Source organism: Pectinophora gossypiella, chromosome 4 (genome assembly GCF_024362695.1).
Source record: "Pectinophora gossypiella chromosome 4, ilPecGoss1.1, whole genome shotgun sequence".
NCBI lineage: Eukaryota > Metazoa > Arthropoda > Insecta > Lepidoptera > Gelechiidae > Pectinophora > Pectinophora gossypiella.
The window spans coordinates 2752723-2769298 of NC_065407.1; the positions used below are offsets into that span (position 1 = coordinate 2752723).

A 16576-nucleotide genomic window follows, 5' to 3' on the forward strand; every position below is an offset into this window, starting at 1 on the left:
AGCGAAGATATTTCCGCATATAATTTCAGTTTTATCTTCAAATTCCGATTCCGCAATCCCGGTTTAAATGCATATAAATGTCTTGTGGCGTTTGCGTCTAAAGACGCTTGAATATCAAGTAAGAGCGGCGAATCCGTTAAATTGTTATGCCGACCGTATGAAGGCTTGGAGTCGGCCAAATAGATATTGTAAATCTTACAAACACGCCACTGGCTTGGCTCGCTCCCATTCTCATTTTCTAAGATGACCTCTGTGTGAATAAATCCAGGTTGGCCGTAATGAAAATGCCAAGCTAAATGCTCCTACGACGTAAAATGTAAACATTGCATGAAACGTTGTACACAGCAAGCTTAGCCAAATTAACTTATTCGTTTATGTACTCTGAATACATTGTCATGTGTTGTATTTTCTGGTACCTACCTCTAAGTAGGTACACGCATTTGTTTGAAGGTATGTACCTAGGAGGCAGAGGTGGGTATATTCAGTATTAGGTATATCAATATAGATAATTATATTATAATGCTTACTGGCATGCTATTTTCCGTTCTCGTGTAGGTTGTGAGATCAGTGTGGGTTGTTTAACGCTTAACGTGCCTTCTGAAGCACGGAACCATATTACCTTTACGGACAATCAGGTTATTCAAGCCGACAATATCTTTACTAAACAAAGGACGTCTCACAAAGTGATTTCGAGAATATTCCCATCGGGAATCAAACCCGGACTTCCAGATTTTGAGCCCAACGCTCTAACTAGTACACCACAGAAGGTGAGACGACTGCCTAAGGAACTTTCATCTTCCTAATCCAACTAAGGATAGTCTCACAAACTGATTTTTGTGATGCCACTGGAAACTCAACTTAGGACCTTCAGATCGTGAGTCGAATGCTATAACCTAGGCCAACGACCCCCGTGGTCCAGTGGTTGAGCGTTGGGCTCGCGATCCGGAGTTCCTGGGTTCAATTCCCGGTCATATCACAAAGATTACTTTTAGTTTAGTTAGGAAATTACAGGCTGATCACCTGATTGTCTGAAAGTAAGATGAACTGTGCTTCGGAAGGCACGTTAAGCCGTTGCCCGGTTACTACTTAATGATGTACCTAAGTAAGTAAGTAGTCCTTACATGAGCCATGTCAGGGGCCTTTGGCAGCTCAGTAATAACCCTGTCACCACGGTTGATGAGGTTGAAACTCCACCTCATAACCCACACGATAGAAGAAGACCTAGGCCATCAAATATGTATAATGCGAAAATATTTAATAATCTCAATAACTCCCATCCATAAAGTCTTCCTGCTAACGTTCGTTTCATCGCACTCGACTATTGAATCCAATAATCGAGCAGATGTATATGAAATAATCTCTATGCCTAGTTGAATGTCGAACTGTGCTTCGGAGAGCGTATTTTTTTAACTATACTTTTTTTTAAGCATAAAACATATAAATTTAACGACTATTATTTTCCATTGGGATGATCAGAAGTAGGTACTTCTATCGCATGATGAAGTAGATATCGATAGAATAATAAATTATTAAATAACTGACTTATTTTATTTTAAAATAAAGGTGTTTTTCATTATAGGTACTTAAACAAAAAATAATATCTCCAACTTGTACCATTATCTCCCTAAAATTATACCGTTCTTCACAGGGTCAGCTTACCTAACTTGAAGATTTGACATATCTGGTTTTTTACAGAAGCGACTGCCTGTCTGACCTTCCATCCCGCGAAGGGAAAACCAGCCCAATACAGGTTAGTTCACATACCTCCGAAAATGCATTTTTCGGGAATGAGGGTTTCCTCACGATGTTTTTCCTTCACCGCTGAGCACGTGATAATCATTTATGATCCAAACATTGATTCGAAAACAAATTCGACAATCATTGGTTTAGGCCTGTGCTGGATTTGAACCTGCGACTTCAAAGTGAGAGGCAAACGTTCTACCAACTGGGCTACCACGGCTTATCTCCAACTTTTACCATCAGCGTTTTTATTTGTAGTCCGTATCTTATCCACTTCGTTATACTCCGGCGCTGGGTAACTCTGTTAATTGGTTCTAGTTTAATCGATATAAAACTTATCTTTAAACTCATTCCTCTTGATAAAAGATCTATTTTCGTTCTTATGCAATTACGAGACGATAAACTATGGTGAGTTATATAGCTAAACAGTGATATGTTTATACATTGTTTTAAGTTTACGCGGTTATTATCATAATTAAAGCACATAATAACGGGTTCTTACCGCGTTTAAATGGGGATATGAGACTCCCGATATTTCGACACTGTTGCAGGTGCCATGATCACGTGATGACTGATGAGATTGGAGTGCCCGTAGAAAATTATGGATCTACCTACTCCACTCCAATCTCATCAGTCATCCCGTGATCATGGCACTTGTAACAGTGTCGAAATATCGGGAGTCTCATATCCCCATTTAAACGCGGTAAGAACCCGTTATTATGTGTTTTAATTAGTGATATGTTTAATCGAGCGTATGTTAGAAAGTATTGGTGCTAATTCCTGCAGACGCCATCTAATTTTATTCTAAGTTATACCTGTAATTTTCTTATCCGCTGAAAACGAAAGGGACGGGTAATCGACAGGCATAAAATGTATGGAACACACGTCAATTTTAAACAGAAATCTAAAACAACCGTCTAAAAATTTTACATCGGCCAATAACCCGACAGAGTTAAGTAGACAGCACGTCAGGCGGATTACATACCAGCGAGTTATTCATTCGTTTTAAAATTAACTTGTTGACAATCATCCGTCACTTTAATTGTGAAACTATACCAAGTTTGGTGAGGTTAGGTTAGGTCGTGACATGAGCCATATTAAGATTTGGCGGCCGAATAACAGCCATGATACCAAGTAGTGTTGCCTATAGGTGGGTCACTATCGATTTCTTTTTGACGTGACTTTATTGCAGATGGCAGGCATTAACTACTTGAAAAGTTCAAGACATTACGTTTTAAAACAACAATATTATCAATAGTATTGTTGTGTTACGAGTATTGATCTACGTGAGCTATCAATAGTATTGATGGTATTATCAATAGTATAGATGATTTTCAAGGTCAACAGTAACATTGGTTAGTGAAAGGGGTCATTGCCCTAACAACTAAAAATATAGCTTAAGTCTTGTTAATTGTGTAATTTATGTACTTAGGTCATATATTATTATTATATTATTGCAATACTTTAATAACTGCAACGTTCTACTTCCTTATTTAATAAAAACTTTTTTGTAAAACAATTAGATTAAGCTGTTGTTATCTCAAATAAAAATAAATAAATAATAAATAAAACTTGAAACACACGAGCCACCGGTGGCTGCCGCGCACTATCGCTTTATTTGTAACAGTGACAGAACCGCGCGACAGCCACCGGTGTTCGAAACTTGGAAGTCAGAAGAGCAAAGTAAAGATAAGGGCAACATACATCAAATTACATTTCTTATTGTTGTATTTAACAAACTTTTATAGATAAGTAATGAGAATAAGTCAACCTACGACAACGCTGCAGCATTCTCAAGTGGACTTTAAACATGAGCAAATAGATACTTACTTACGTTGTATGCAGCATTCGAGTGCCCATTAGCATTGTAGAAATACTGCTAACAACATTCATACTCTAGCATAATTGTAAGTATTTTGATGTCTATGCTTGTGAACTCATAGAGATGGAGTCAAGAGTTCTAATTTTAAAGTAGGTTTTTTTTATTTTAAAAATGATAATAAGATTTTGTAATGATGTAGCTGTGATGTGTTGCTGGCCGTTTTGAGATCTATGGTCATGTTTGAATTTTGTGATACCCACGTCCTAAATTTTAATAAGTACACAATTAATATACCAGTTACACAATGTTTTTTTTTCTTATTTTAAAGGCATCTGGGCCTTTATATTATTATTAATTATAAGTTTATTTTATTCTTTATTATATTTGTTTATATTTCCATTAGTGTTTTTATTTTGTTATGTTTTTTTTTTTGGAAGACGTCTGATGTCGTTAAGCAGACTTGTTCTAATGCCGGTAAACTAGTCAGACATACATACATTTATAACATTTTTATATGCGCAAAAGTGAAAACAACGTGGCCTTTTTAACCCCTCTTTTGAGGTAGAGAAAAGATTCCAGCTCACAACTCATGTCATCCTAAGGATGATAATAAATATTATTTTGATTTTATTGTGTTACTAATTCAACCGTTTAAGTACTACAATTTGTATAACTAAATTGTTACTAACCGAAATGAATCGTCGGAGATTAAAAAGGCCACATCGAAGCAATTCATCTAAAAAAGCAATATTGCAATTTGACGTTTGCGCATATAAAAGTAAGTGCGTAATGCAAACAACAAAATAAATGTCAAATAGCAATATTACTTTTTTAGATGAATTGCTTCGATCTGGCCTGCTTAACCCCCCCCCCCCCCCCCCTTCTGTTACTTGAAGAAATGAATTATATTATTATAACTAAGTAAATTCGTCGTAGCGAAATGTTTTGCTATAATTTAGACTTCTTATTTACCGCCAGTACAGTTGAATGCCTTTTATGCCTTAATGGTATCACCGTATTATGCTCTATTATGCTAAACAAGTCGGGGCAATTGCACCGCTGCATTCGTGCCAGACAATTTTCACTTCAGCGGAAAATTACGTCGTTTACATCAGAGAGGCGAAATTGAGAGATTTTATTTACGCGCCTTTGAATCAAGTTTGTAATTGAGGATATTCATGAAATACCATGCATGGGAAATGTATGAGGTAAATCTTGAAAAAAAAATTTCATAAGCATAATAAGTCGTAACTTATCGACACAATGGCCCCGATTCCAGCAGACACCTCCTAATTTTATTTTAAGTTGTATTTCCTGTCATTTTCTTACCCACCGAAAAGGAAAGAGACGGATGATTGACAGCTCTTAATTTTAGGAAGAATGAGTAATGCATGAATAATCCGGGCGAATCAAAAAGGTATCTCCTTGGTATGCAAACCGTTTGACGTGTGCTGTGAACATAATTCTGTCCGGTTATTGGCCATCATCCGTCCCTTTCCTTTTCGGCAGATAAGAAAAAGACGGGTAAAACTTAAAATAAAATTATGAGGTGTCTGCAGGAATCGGGGCCACTATATAACTAAATATTATAAAATTCAGTTATTATGTACCTACAAAATTATATAGTGACAAAATTATACTAACTCTAAATAAAAAAGCGTATAAGATTGGGAAAAAAACATACAAATTTCTGTTTTTACATTTATGTCAGTACCCAATAAGTATCTCAGTATCTTAAGGTACATAAAACTTTCATTTTGTGTCTTCATCATGTCCCAAGCATTATGCTGATTTCACGTAACCTGAAAATTTGACAGGCCCGTATCATTTACAAAAGCCTGTCTGATATGTCAACTCAAAGGGAAACGCAACCCAATTAAAGGTTAGGTATAGGTCACATGTCTCTAACTCAAATTATAATTCAATCTTTTACAAAATGTTCTAGCGCCACTGAACATTATCTATCGCCTCGAGCCGTTTTATCTGAAATGCGACGTATCCGTGTTGTGTCTGATCATTCCATTTATCTGAATACTGCGACACGGAACACTACTTTGCAGGTAAGTGTGTGAATCGCCCTAGGACACATTAGACGCCTGTACAGATAGCAAGAATATGAGGGATTTTCCAATCGGTGTTCCCCAAAAACACGATAGATGGCGTTAGTCGTTAAGTTTTTTCTTCGTAAACTTCTAATTTCATGAATAACAGACATAATATGCAACTTTTATCTTTGTTTTTGGGTATAAATGACCCTTTTTATTACACAAAGGTATAATTACAGCTTCCACTGATCAAAATAAAGAGGATCAATATAGATAGCAACATCATTCTACACATCATCATCATCATCATCAGCCCATTAACGTCCCCACTGCTGGGGCACGGGCCTTCCCTATGGATGGATAGGAAGATCGGACCTTAAACCACCACGCGGCGCGCGGGCCCAGTGCGGATTGATGGTTATTAACGACTGCTAAATGCAGCCGGGACCAACGGCTTAACGTGCCTTCCGAAGCACGGAGGAGCTCGAGATGAAAACTTTTTTTTTGTGGTCACCCATCCTATGATCGGCCTTTGCGAAAGTTGCTTAACTTCAACAATCGCAGACCGAGCGCGTTTACCGTTTCTATTCCACACATAATGTGATCCAAATATCAAGCAACAATTAGTTTTATATATGCTTCTGCCATTACATTACATATTTGAATAATTATGTACCCCAGCAATGAAAAAATAAGTAACTATCACGTTAAAAGTGAACAATGCCATCTATCGCGTATTTGGGGAACGTCAATTCAAAAGTCGCTCATTGCAACAAACAAAGTAGCAGTCAAAACAAAAGTCTTTTCATTAGCCTCTGAGAAATCTGTTTCTTTCTGCAAACGACAAAAGTTGTTGGACTCAAAAGAGTTTCGTCTATAAATCACCTTAATTTATAGAGACGAAAGCCGCAGAACACTTAAACTTGGGAGTTACTGGGTCGCCATTATGTTTGAATAATGCTTCTTTATATTTCTGACACACAGTCTTCAACGCTTTTCCTTGCGCTTATACCATTTTCACGAGGTCCACTTACAAAATCTAAATCGTTGACAGGTCCAATTTTTCACATAGAGATTGGTGACCCCTTTAACATGTCAGACTATTAAACTAACGCCACCATAGTAACATATTGACCCCCATTTCAGACACCTCCTAATTTTATTTTAAGTTATACCCGTCAATTTCTTATCCGCCGAAAAGGAAAGGGACGGATGATTGTCAATAAGTTAATTTTAAAATGAATGAATAACCCGTGCGAATAAAATAGGCATCTCGCTGGTATGCAATCCGTTTGACATGCTGTCTACAATTAATTAAAAAGAGAAGGTGAACGTCGTGTTATATAAGGAAGTGAAAGTATTGGCCTTCGATTGACAAGGATGGAGAATGCTACACGGACAAGAGCGTGGCTCTTAAATTAGTGATGATGACACATAACGATAATTTCATCCTGTTAGATAATATAAAATAATTGAATCCTTAAACTGACACCTAATTCCCACTGAGATAAGCAAGTATGTAGGTACTACATAGATATCCATTGGTTCTTAAATAAGTGATGGTGATAAGTGAGATATAACCCTAATAATATGGGCAAATCGCATTCTCACGATTCATCCTACTCAACTTAGGACTTAGTATCAAAAGTAGTTGCATGATACTTCTGATTACTTGAAGCTTCGCCCACGTGCGTTTGTGCGTGTATGCATTCGATTTACTGGCTATCCTCTTACCCTGTATGTAGTGTAGGCTTGCTATCGCAAGTCAATTGTGGCACCTAATGAACTTCTAAATTGAACTAAGATAGTAAAGTTTGACAATAAATTAGACGAGCTACCTGAGTTAAAATTCGAAGCGATTTTTCAAAGAAACTTTAATTTTTCATTCGCTACGAAGAATTTGTTTAACTGAAAAAAAAAACACATTTAAAAATAAAATTTTCAGGGGTATTGAACTGAATGAGAGCACTCAGCAATCCCCATTCCCGATGAGGACATCATTGTTGAAAATCACTATGTGAGACTGTCTTTTGTTTGGTAAGCATATTGCAGGCTTGAAAAAGTAAGATGATTGCGTGCTTCGGAAGACACGCTAAGCCGTTGGTCCCGGGGTACTAGCCCAAACACTGCCACATAAATTTAAAGCTCATGTGAAAAATGATAAAAATGTCTGGCATTGAATGTGTTGCTCCAGTTATTAAATAACTTGTAATGTATACCCTCATTGGTTTTTAAAAGATGTGTTGCTGTTGCAGTTTCTTGTCATTTCTTCTCCTCAGCCATAACACCTTGCGAAATGACATAAATTCAAAAATGTTACATTGACCTTCAACAAGTTTATCCATGATAATTACGTTGAATAAATGATTCTAACTTCTGATTATATTATAAAGATTATTATCCGTTAGGTTTTCATGGATGTATAGGTGTAATAATATCCTACTTGGACGTTTAAAACAAACAAAAAGCACAAGCACCAGACATGCTCGCACAACAGCAACACAAATAAAACGGAACGCACCAAATATTGAAAGTTTAATCAAATTTTTCGCAGTCATCCAAACTCGACAGCAGATCCATTAAAAAAGTCAAACAAATCAACCGAAGCACATAATCGAAGTGCTTCTCAAGACGACAAACTTTGTTCTTCAGTCTTGTTACAAATTCAAGATTTTACTTTGTTTACTACCTTGGGACAAGTGGGTCGCATAAGTCGCGAACGGGGGGGTTAGAATGAACAAAAAACAAAGCAATATTGCCAATATTGACATTTGCGCTTATAAAAGTAAGTGCGCAATGCAAACAACTGTCAAATAACAATATTGTTTCTTAGATGAATTGCTTCGATGTGGCCATTTTAACCACACAGTACTTTAAATTGACAGTGAAGAAAAAATATAATAATACGTAGAAATACAGGTGAGTACCTCAGCTAAATACGATGATCTCTTTTCTTGAAGCTCTTAGACGACAATCAAAGCCAAATTTTAGTTACTGCCATCTGAGGCAAATTTGCAATAAGTTACGTCAAACAAAAAGGAATACCTACACAAAAGTTTCTAGATAACCAAAACGTTTTAGATTTTCAAAACTTAAATGAAATAAGCAAATGGAGTTCCATAGTCTACTTACCCCGGTGGGAAATAGGCGTGAGGTTTATGTATGTATGTTCAAAACTTAAATTACTTTTTTTTGCGTGATTTGTTAAAGATTGGTGGTGGCTTACTGTCTATAACCATTTTAATATCGGATCAACACCTATTACGTTGGTCTACTAGAAAGCTCAACACAGCTAACGGCCTCCGTCGTCCAGTGGTTGAGCGTTGGGATCACGATCTGAAAGCCCCGGGTTCGAATCCCGGTAGGGACATATCACAAAAATCACTTTGTGATCCCTAGTTTGGTTGGCACATTGCGGGCTGATCACCTGATTGTCCGAAAGTAAGATGATCCGTGCTTCGGAAGGCACGTTAAGGCGTTGGTCCGGGTACGACTTACTGATGTAAGTATGTAGTCGTTACATGCGCCATGTAAGGGGCCTTTGGTGGCTCAGTAATAACCCTGCCACCAGGGTTGATGAGCTTGGTATTCCACCTCACAACCCATACGATAAGAAGAAGACCAGAAAGCTCGTTAAATTCATCTTGCGATGGATACGAGTATACCAATTGACATAGGTATGATAATGGTGAACTTATGTGTTGCTGTACGTAATATCCTTACGTAGTTTCAGTATTACGTACATGAACGGGATGTTTCAATTTAACTTTTTGCCCGGAGTCCTGGGTCGAGCGGAGTTGTGGCTTTTTACTCCGTCAGTCTGAACCGCACAAGAAGCGGTCGTTTTTGCGACTACCCGCTGTAACGTCCTTTTGTCACATAATGAATATTTTACCCGACCTTAAGGGCTTGGGTGACGTATGCAAATGAGGTTCCAGCCACAAATACGAGTAACGAAACGACTTAGTTTCAGTAGTAGTTGAAATAGTTTTCGCTAGTGCATTTGGGTGTAATTTGCTCTCTGTAACAGTATGGTTTCAAGTTTTTATTACTGTACTTAGTCGAGAGGAAACCCACGTTCGAGAGAAATGTGTTTTGGAGGTCATCACTAATTTAAGCGCCACGCTCTTGTCGGTGTAGTCTCCATGCTACTTTTTAGGTGAAAATAGGGCAGTGGTTTCTCTCTTGCCTTCCGCCCCGCAGTACTCTGTTTGACCCGAGTGGGATGGCGCCCAGATTAGGCTATTTCAAAGCCGTACTGGGATTCCTGTCCTGGCCCGTCTGTCTGTTTTGTGTGTAGTCTATTTTGGAGCTGCGGGACCTAAACTGTATTTCATGATTCTAGGTGCATGGGAAGTACCTAATAGATTTTTGTTCCTCTGCTAAACGTATGAAAATACATACGTACATAAACTCACGCCTATTTCCCGTCGGAGTAAATAGAGACTATGGAATTCCATCTGCTTTGATAATAAAGCAAAAACTTAATGACCGTACTTTTGGACTTTGTTGATTTAAAGGCTTGACTTTTTTAAGGTTCAGGGACATTATTATTAGATGTTAATTTCAATTTGATACCTTCACGCGTTCAAGAGAAAAAGAGTCTAGATAGACAGCGAGACGGACGGACAACTTCAACCTATAAAGGTCATAGCCCATTTACACGACTCTACTCCCACCCGGCAAAAAGAATATAATTCAAATATGGGCTTTAAATATTGTTCTTTAGATATATTTTACATTGGCATCGTAAATTAGCAGACAGCTCGCTGTCAACGAGCTTACCGCCGTCAGACTGCTCGATAGTCGAGGCATCGCTGGCCGCACATTGTAAACGAGCGGTCAGCGCGGTGTCCGCGCGCTTACTGCTAGCAGTCGTCGCCCGCGCTGCCCGCCGGCGCCGTCGCCGCTCAGTCGTGTCGTGGCTCAGTCGGCCAGTATTCACCAAGCAAATCGCACGCTCGATCTCTTTCAAAGTGTTTTCGTAAATATTGAACTTATCCATTATGAACAAAGAAAAACTTATAGAAGAAGTGCGAAGATACCCCTATCTGTATGATGCCAGTGACGCAAAATACGCAGATTCTGTCAAAAGGGATCAAACATGGAAATCCATTGCTAGAACGTTGTCTTCAACAGGTATGTACCTATCTACGTACAATCTGCACTATATTAAAAAAGTATTTGTTTTATGGTTGATTTTTTAAAAAACATTTTCACTCCATAACCTTAAAATTATGATACCGAAAATTTTGATTTCGAAATACTTACTTATCTGTCTGTCTCTCTCAGTCCGTCTGTCCGCTTCTAACTCCAGAAGAATTGATAAAACTAAAGTACCTACATGTTGAAATAATAACTTTTTGTTGAAGTCTATAAGTTATTTATTTTTCATAAAACAAAATATATTTTTAAAATGTAGGATAAAAATTGCTAACAATTTTTGCCTCGTTATTAAATATTTTGATGCAGCCATGGAACTTGCCCTTCAGGAGATTGAAAGTAAGATGAAAACAAGTCTCGAATATTAAAAGCATTTTCTGCACTGTTCATTCCGTTTTCTAGTAGGATAGGTTGCAGGAAACCATTCTCGTTGCGGTGTATTGGTTGCTGCATCTCATGTTGATTTAGATACTCTATTTCATAACTTCGCATAATATTATGTAAAATACATGTCGCTAGTATCAATGTGTCAACGTGTATCGGGTTCATATTAATACTTTTGTTATAAATGCCAAATTTCTGGTACAATATTCCAAACGCATCTTCCACAACTTTGCGTGCTCGTGATAAACGTTCATTGAATGTAGTTTGTGCTTCAGATAAGCCACGACAACGAGGGTATGGCCTCATTAAATTTTTCATTAGAGGAAACGCCTCATCTCCTATGAAAACATGTGGTATATCTCTGTTACTTCCAGGTAGTGGTTTATCGTTTGGAATATGTAATGAATTACTTTCAAGACGTCTCGCTAATTTCGAAGATGCAAATATTCCACCGTCACTATTTCTACCAAAAGCACCTATATCAACTATTATAAATCTATATTTATCATCAACCACAGCCATTAGTACAACAGAAAAGTGTTTTTTATAATTAAAATACAGCGAACCACTATTAGCAGGTGCTATGATGTTGACATGCTTCCCATCTATAGCGCCGATGCAATTTGGAAAATTCCATCTGTCTTGAAATCCTTCAGCTATACTTTTCCACCGCTCTTCAATTGGTGTTGGAATGAAAATTCCCATTAATTTGTTTATGATTGCGTTACATACTTCTTGTATAATTGATCGGATTGTTGATTCGCCTAATCTAAAGCTTGAACTCAACGTCCTTGCCGAACTTCCCGTGATCATGTATCTGAAACAAAGCTTCTCTATTAATATTCCTAAGCAAAAATAAAGACACCTTAGCACACAGACATCTTCAATTCGATTTTTTCTTTTTCAGAATCGGAGTGCAAGAAAACCTGGGCAAACTTAAGAGAAAGCTATAGAAGGGCAGTTGTTAAGAAACGCACAAAAAGTGGTCAGGCTGCTACCACATCAAAAAAATGGCAATTTGAAGAAGAGATGTCTTTTTTGTTGCCGCATATGAAACAAAGAAAAACAATTTCATCATTAACGGAAGATGACAGTGAAGTTGACGAAAATGTTGATGTTAACGAATTGTTGTCAAATCACGATGATTCTTCTATGTCACTGAATGAAGAACTTAATATCACCAACCGACCAGAATCTTCTGCAACAAATACGTCAGCAAACTCTCCTTTGTTTCCGAATATACCTAAAAGAAAGCGATTGAAAGGGACCCAAGAATGTACCTCAGCATCAGCTCAACTTTTACAATATTTACTTAAAGAAAAAGAGGCAAAAAAGGATGACGAGATTGACCAGTTTTTTTCGAGCATTGCAACAACAGTAAAAAAATTAAATCGTTACAGCCAATCTGTTCTGAAGTCTAGAATATTCAACATGGTGTCTGAATTTGAATTACAAGAAATCCAGGAACAAACAAATTTCTATGCTGGTGCTTCACGATACAATACTGATATTGAAAGTCCTTCGATTTATAACACCCACAATATAGGACCTTCGGGTTATAACACCGACAATACAGGACCTTCGGGTTATAACACCCACAATATAAGATCTTCGAATTATAACCTCCATAATGCAGGCCCTTCGGGCTATAATACCCGCACTGCAGGATCTTCAGATTATAATATCCATAATGCAGGCCCTTCCGACTCTAATACCCCCATGAATGCAGAGCTTTCAGGCAATAATCCTCCAGTTTTAGAAGAATCGATATTGAACAGTGAATTGCCTAATGCTAAACAGAATAATGATTCCTAAGATTAATATGTGCTAGAATACTGTTTCTGTATTAATTTTGAGTTAACATTGGAAGCGATAAATGGAAATAAGAGACTGATTGTTACTAATTTTTTAAAATAAATATGTACTGATTTACAAGAAAAAAATATCTTTCACTTACCTTAACGTGACGGCAATTTTTTCTATTGGTGTTATGGCTTGTCTGAATTTCGTATTCTTCTTTGTTATGTCTTTTTCAATAAATGATAATATGTAGTCAAATAAATACCGATTCATATGAAAGTAAATGTAGAACTTTTCTTCGTCATCTAATAGGTGTCTCTGGATCTGCCAAAATTCTCCTTCTGCACGCCTTGCTTTCAGCATTTTATGTACCCAAAATCTTCGACTGTTATTTCTTGCGCTTCTCTCTTCATCCTCAAGTGCAATAGCAATAATTGCTAGCTCGCGGGTTGTAAATCGGGACATAGTAAAAAATACGTGTTGCTTCAATGGAAACCGATCGCGAACTGTGTTTATCGCGAGAAGCGAAAGCGGTCGGCGGGTGGACAGCTGGCTGTCTGCTAGTTGTCGCCGCGTGGACTGCTGGGTGCCTGCTAGCTGCCGACGCGTCGACTGCGAGCAGTCGTCTTAGTTTAGGGCGGTGTTGGGTGGGAGCGGTGATAGAGCAGAGTCGTGTAAGTGGGCTATGACCTTAAGGGTTCTTCTTTTTCTTTTGAGGTTCGGAACCCTAAAAATAAGAAAGTACCAACCCTACAAGGTACCTAGGTACCTACTTGAATAGCTAAACTCGCCCCTAAAATTAATGTTTCTTAATTGGCAACATTGTCTGCAAAATGTGTAATAAAAACACCAAATTGCACGGATGAAGACCGAATGAACATTCACAAAAAGTCCAATATAACGTTACTCGACACAAAAATGGGATCGTTATAGTATTTTATGCAACAGTTGTATAAGAAGGGTCAAAAAATGCGAGTGGCGTGAGTTGCGATGTGAGCCTTGGCGAACATCGCAATAAGAGACGCCACGAGCATTTTTTGACCTAGTTATACAACGTTGCATACAATACTTTTTCTACGACGACGTAATTTTAAATGAAATAAAAATTATACAAAGAAAAATTTTATTTATAAAAATGAAGATGTAAATTTTGAATGGTATTGTGTGATATGGTAATCAATAGTTCTTCATCCATTTTTCCTTTTTATTTTATACTTTTTAGTGTTTTGAAACGAAACACAAAAATTTTCCAATTTATTTTCCAACGCGCGGGAAAATGGCGGCAAATGTATACTTTTTTTTATAGTATATCTATGGCACCAAACAAAGTAAAGGTGCCAGTTTCCAGGTCAAAAAAAAAAAAAACAACAACAATGCTTTTTTGGCGACATTATAGTACAGTTACACTTTGTAAACAATGCTTTTATAGGCCATAGAGCGTACACTTTTTCAAAGAGTTTAATTATGTATGTACTTATATTAGACTTTTTGGTTATTTAAATGCCAGATTAAAGTAGAGGAGTAGAAAAAAGACTTTAAACAAGTACGTCCCCTTTTAATTGAGATCGGATCTCAATTGGCTTCGTTTAGAGTTGAAATTTAATTAGCATCGTTATACACCATCCAGCTATCACACGCTGCATTCGAGGAAACGAATAATGTTTTTTTTCTTTCCTGTTTTAAAATGAAAAGCTTTTTAAAAGCGTTCTAAAGTAATTGATGTTGGAAGACCTATCATTTCTTAAGTTCTGATAGATTTTATAATAATATACTTATAAGAATATAAGGATATAATAAGGAATAATAATACTTCGTATAGAACGGCAACTCTCCGCTCCCCACCAGCGGCTGACCTAGGTTTACTTCACCCCCCATTGGTCTTGTAGCAGAGTACAAACTCTGCACATACTAGCCTTTCGTTCTGACCGTCAATCATATTAAATTACGAAATTCTCATTCCATTCCGCATTTCCTTTCATTTTACACTGACTCATTGCATCCCCGACCTAACAACATAAATATTATTATACTGTTTAGATCTGGCCGTGCCCTCTGATTCTCGATTTGTATGTGAAGTGTTATTAATAAACTATATAATATATTATATTCCTTTGGAAGGCCTGTCATAGGATGGGTGACCACAAAAAAGTTTTCATCTCTTCGTGCTTCGGAAGGCACGTTAGTCGTTGGTCCCGGCTGCATTAGCAGTCGTTAATAATCATCAATCGGCACTGGGCCCGCGTGATGGTTTAAGGCCTGATCTCCCTATCCATCCATAGGGAAGGCCCGTGCCCCAGCAGTGGGGACGTTAATGGGCTAATGATGATGATGACTGTTTAGCCCTGGCCGTGCTCTATATATTGCTGCTTGCTGCTTGCCTGTAATTTGTTATCGTCATCACCAATCATCCCTCTACTCTGCCGGCACGTCGGGATACCATCCTCACCAGCCATCGTGCCGCAGTCTTACTGTAATCTTAAAACGTCACACACGCAGATGCGAGTGTACGACGTCAATGAATAGTGTCTGTGTAAAACGAGGTGTTTAGTATGAAATGTCAGGGGTGTTCTGTAAGTACATTCGATGACTATTAAATAACGTTGTTCTCTCGATAGATTATTATTTTCGCATACGAGAACTGTTATAATGTTATCTATTACATTAATATGCGAAAATAGAAAAGCGCCAGTAACAAAGGTAAGTTTGAGTGTCCGTTTCCTAACCACTAGATGGCGGTGTTAATAGGTTAGGTGTTATTGATAATGAAATTTATTTATGATTTTTTATAATTTTCACTTTTGGCATAATTTAATGAATAACATAACAAATATTTTTATTGTACACACAAGAACAACAGAAAAACAAAACAAAAGAGGAATGGAAACGGTACAATAAGCGGCCTTATTGTTTAGTAGCAATCTCATCCATCGCAATCGCGTCTTCATCGAAGAAACTTCATCTAACCATCATCTATTTAGCAAGACCTAACAAGAAGATGTTTAAGCAGAGTAAACCTTGCATTCAGTTGTATAAACAGCTCTTCGCAGCTGCACGGAATTGCATTAGGTCAGATGAGAAGTAACGAGTAGGTACAGTGGAGTTTTCCGATCTTTCGCGCGCCGACAACCGGTCCCTAATGTAATGTGGGGAGCAAACATAAGCTACTCGATGAGCAACGTGCTGGGAACCAAAGTGTCGTAACTCACTTTTTTTATAAATGGTACTGGATATCAATAATAAATAAGGTTCATCATATCCAGCTTACGACATCGTATCAACAGTGGCTGCAAGTTGTCTTTGATTACTTGTGGCTCTGCCCACCCCATTAGGGATTACGGGCGTGAGTTTATGTATGTATGTATGTATCAATGGCACTGATACTATATGCCAGTGCCCTGCAGAGGGAAGTACCTATATTGGCTGTTTAATATAGTGTACTTAATTTACAACCAGCAACATCACAATGACATCATCGTCACAATCACATCGAAATAATAAAAAGAAAAAACAAAATTACATTAATTATAAAAAAAACAATTAAGATGGTACTTGAAAAAAAAAACAATTTAATTCGAAAATTCATATTTAAAATAAAAAAATAAAAATAATGTTATTTTTCTCC

The 16576-nt window shown here is 37.4% G+C and overlaps 2 protein-coding genes across 2 annotated transcripts; one reads left to right on the top strand and one right to left on the bottom strand.

Annotated features, from left to right (window-relative positions):
* The first annotated feature begins 10613 nt into the window (after positions 1-10613).
* Positions 10614-13130, top strand: LOC126366304 (transcription factor Adf-1-like). Its single transcript, XM_050009398.1, has 2 exons — positions 10614-10746; positions 12062-13130. Exons 1-2 carry the CDS (start codon positions 10614-10616, stop codon positions 12967-12969), a joined length of 1041 nt encoding a protein of 346 aa, XP_049865355.1. The 3' UTR covers positions 12970-13130.
* LOC126366287 (uncharacterized) lies at positions 10746-13607 on the bottom strand. The gene is made up of 2 exons (XM_050009369.1): positions 13112-13607; positions 10746-11971 (listed from the first exon to the last, which is right to left on the bottom strand). Exons 1-2 carry the CDS (start codon positions 13417-13419, stop codon positions 11062-11064), a joined length of 1218 nt encoding a protein of 405 aa, XP_049865326.1. The 5' UTR covers positions 13420-13607; the 3' UTR covers positions 10746-11061.
* Positions 13608-16576: the final 2969 nt, after the last annotated feature.

What these genes read in the sequence shown, in the direction of transcription:
- LOC126366304 (XM_050009398.1), top strand. Translation starts at nt 10,614, where the DNA reads ATGAACAAAGAAAAACTTATAGAAGAAGTGCGAAGATACCCCTATCTG. An exon ending in TAGAACGTTGTCTTCAACAG is followed by an intron (nt 10,747 to 12,061) that starts GTATGTACCTAT and finishes TTTCTTTTTCAG; the next exon opens with AATCGGAGTGCAAGAAAACC.
- LOC126366287 (XM_050009369.1), bottom strand. Translation starts at nt 13,419, where the DNA reads ATGTCCCGATTTACAACCCGCGAGCTAGCAATTATTGCTATTGCACTT. An exon ending in AAAATTGCCGTCACGTTAAG is followed by an intron (nt 11,972 to 13,111) that starts GTAAGTGAAAGA and finishes GCTTTGTTTCAG; the next exon opens with ATACATGATCACGGGAAGTT.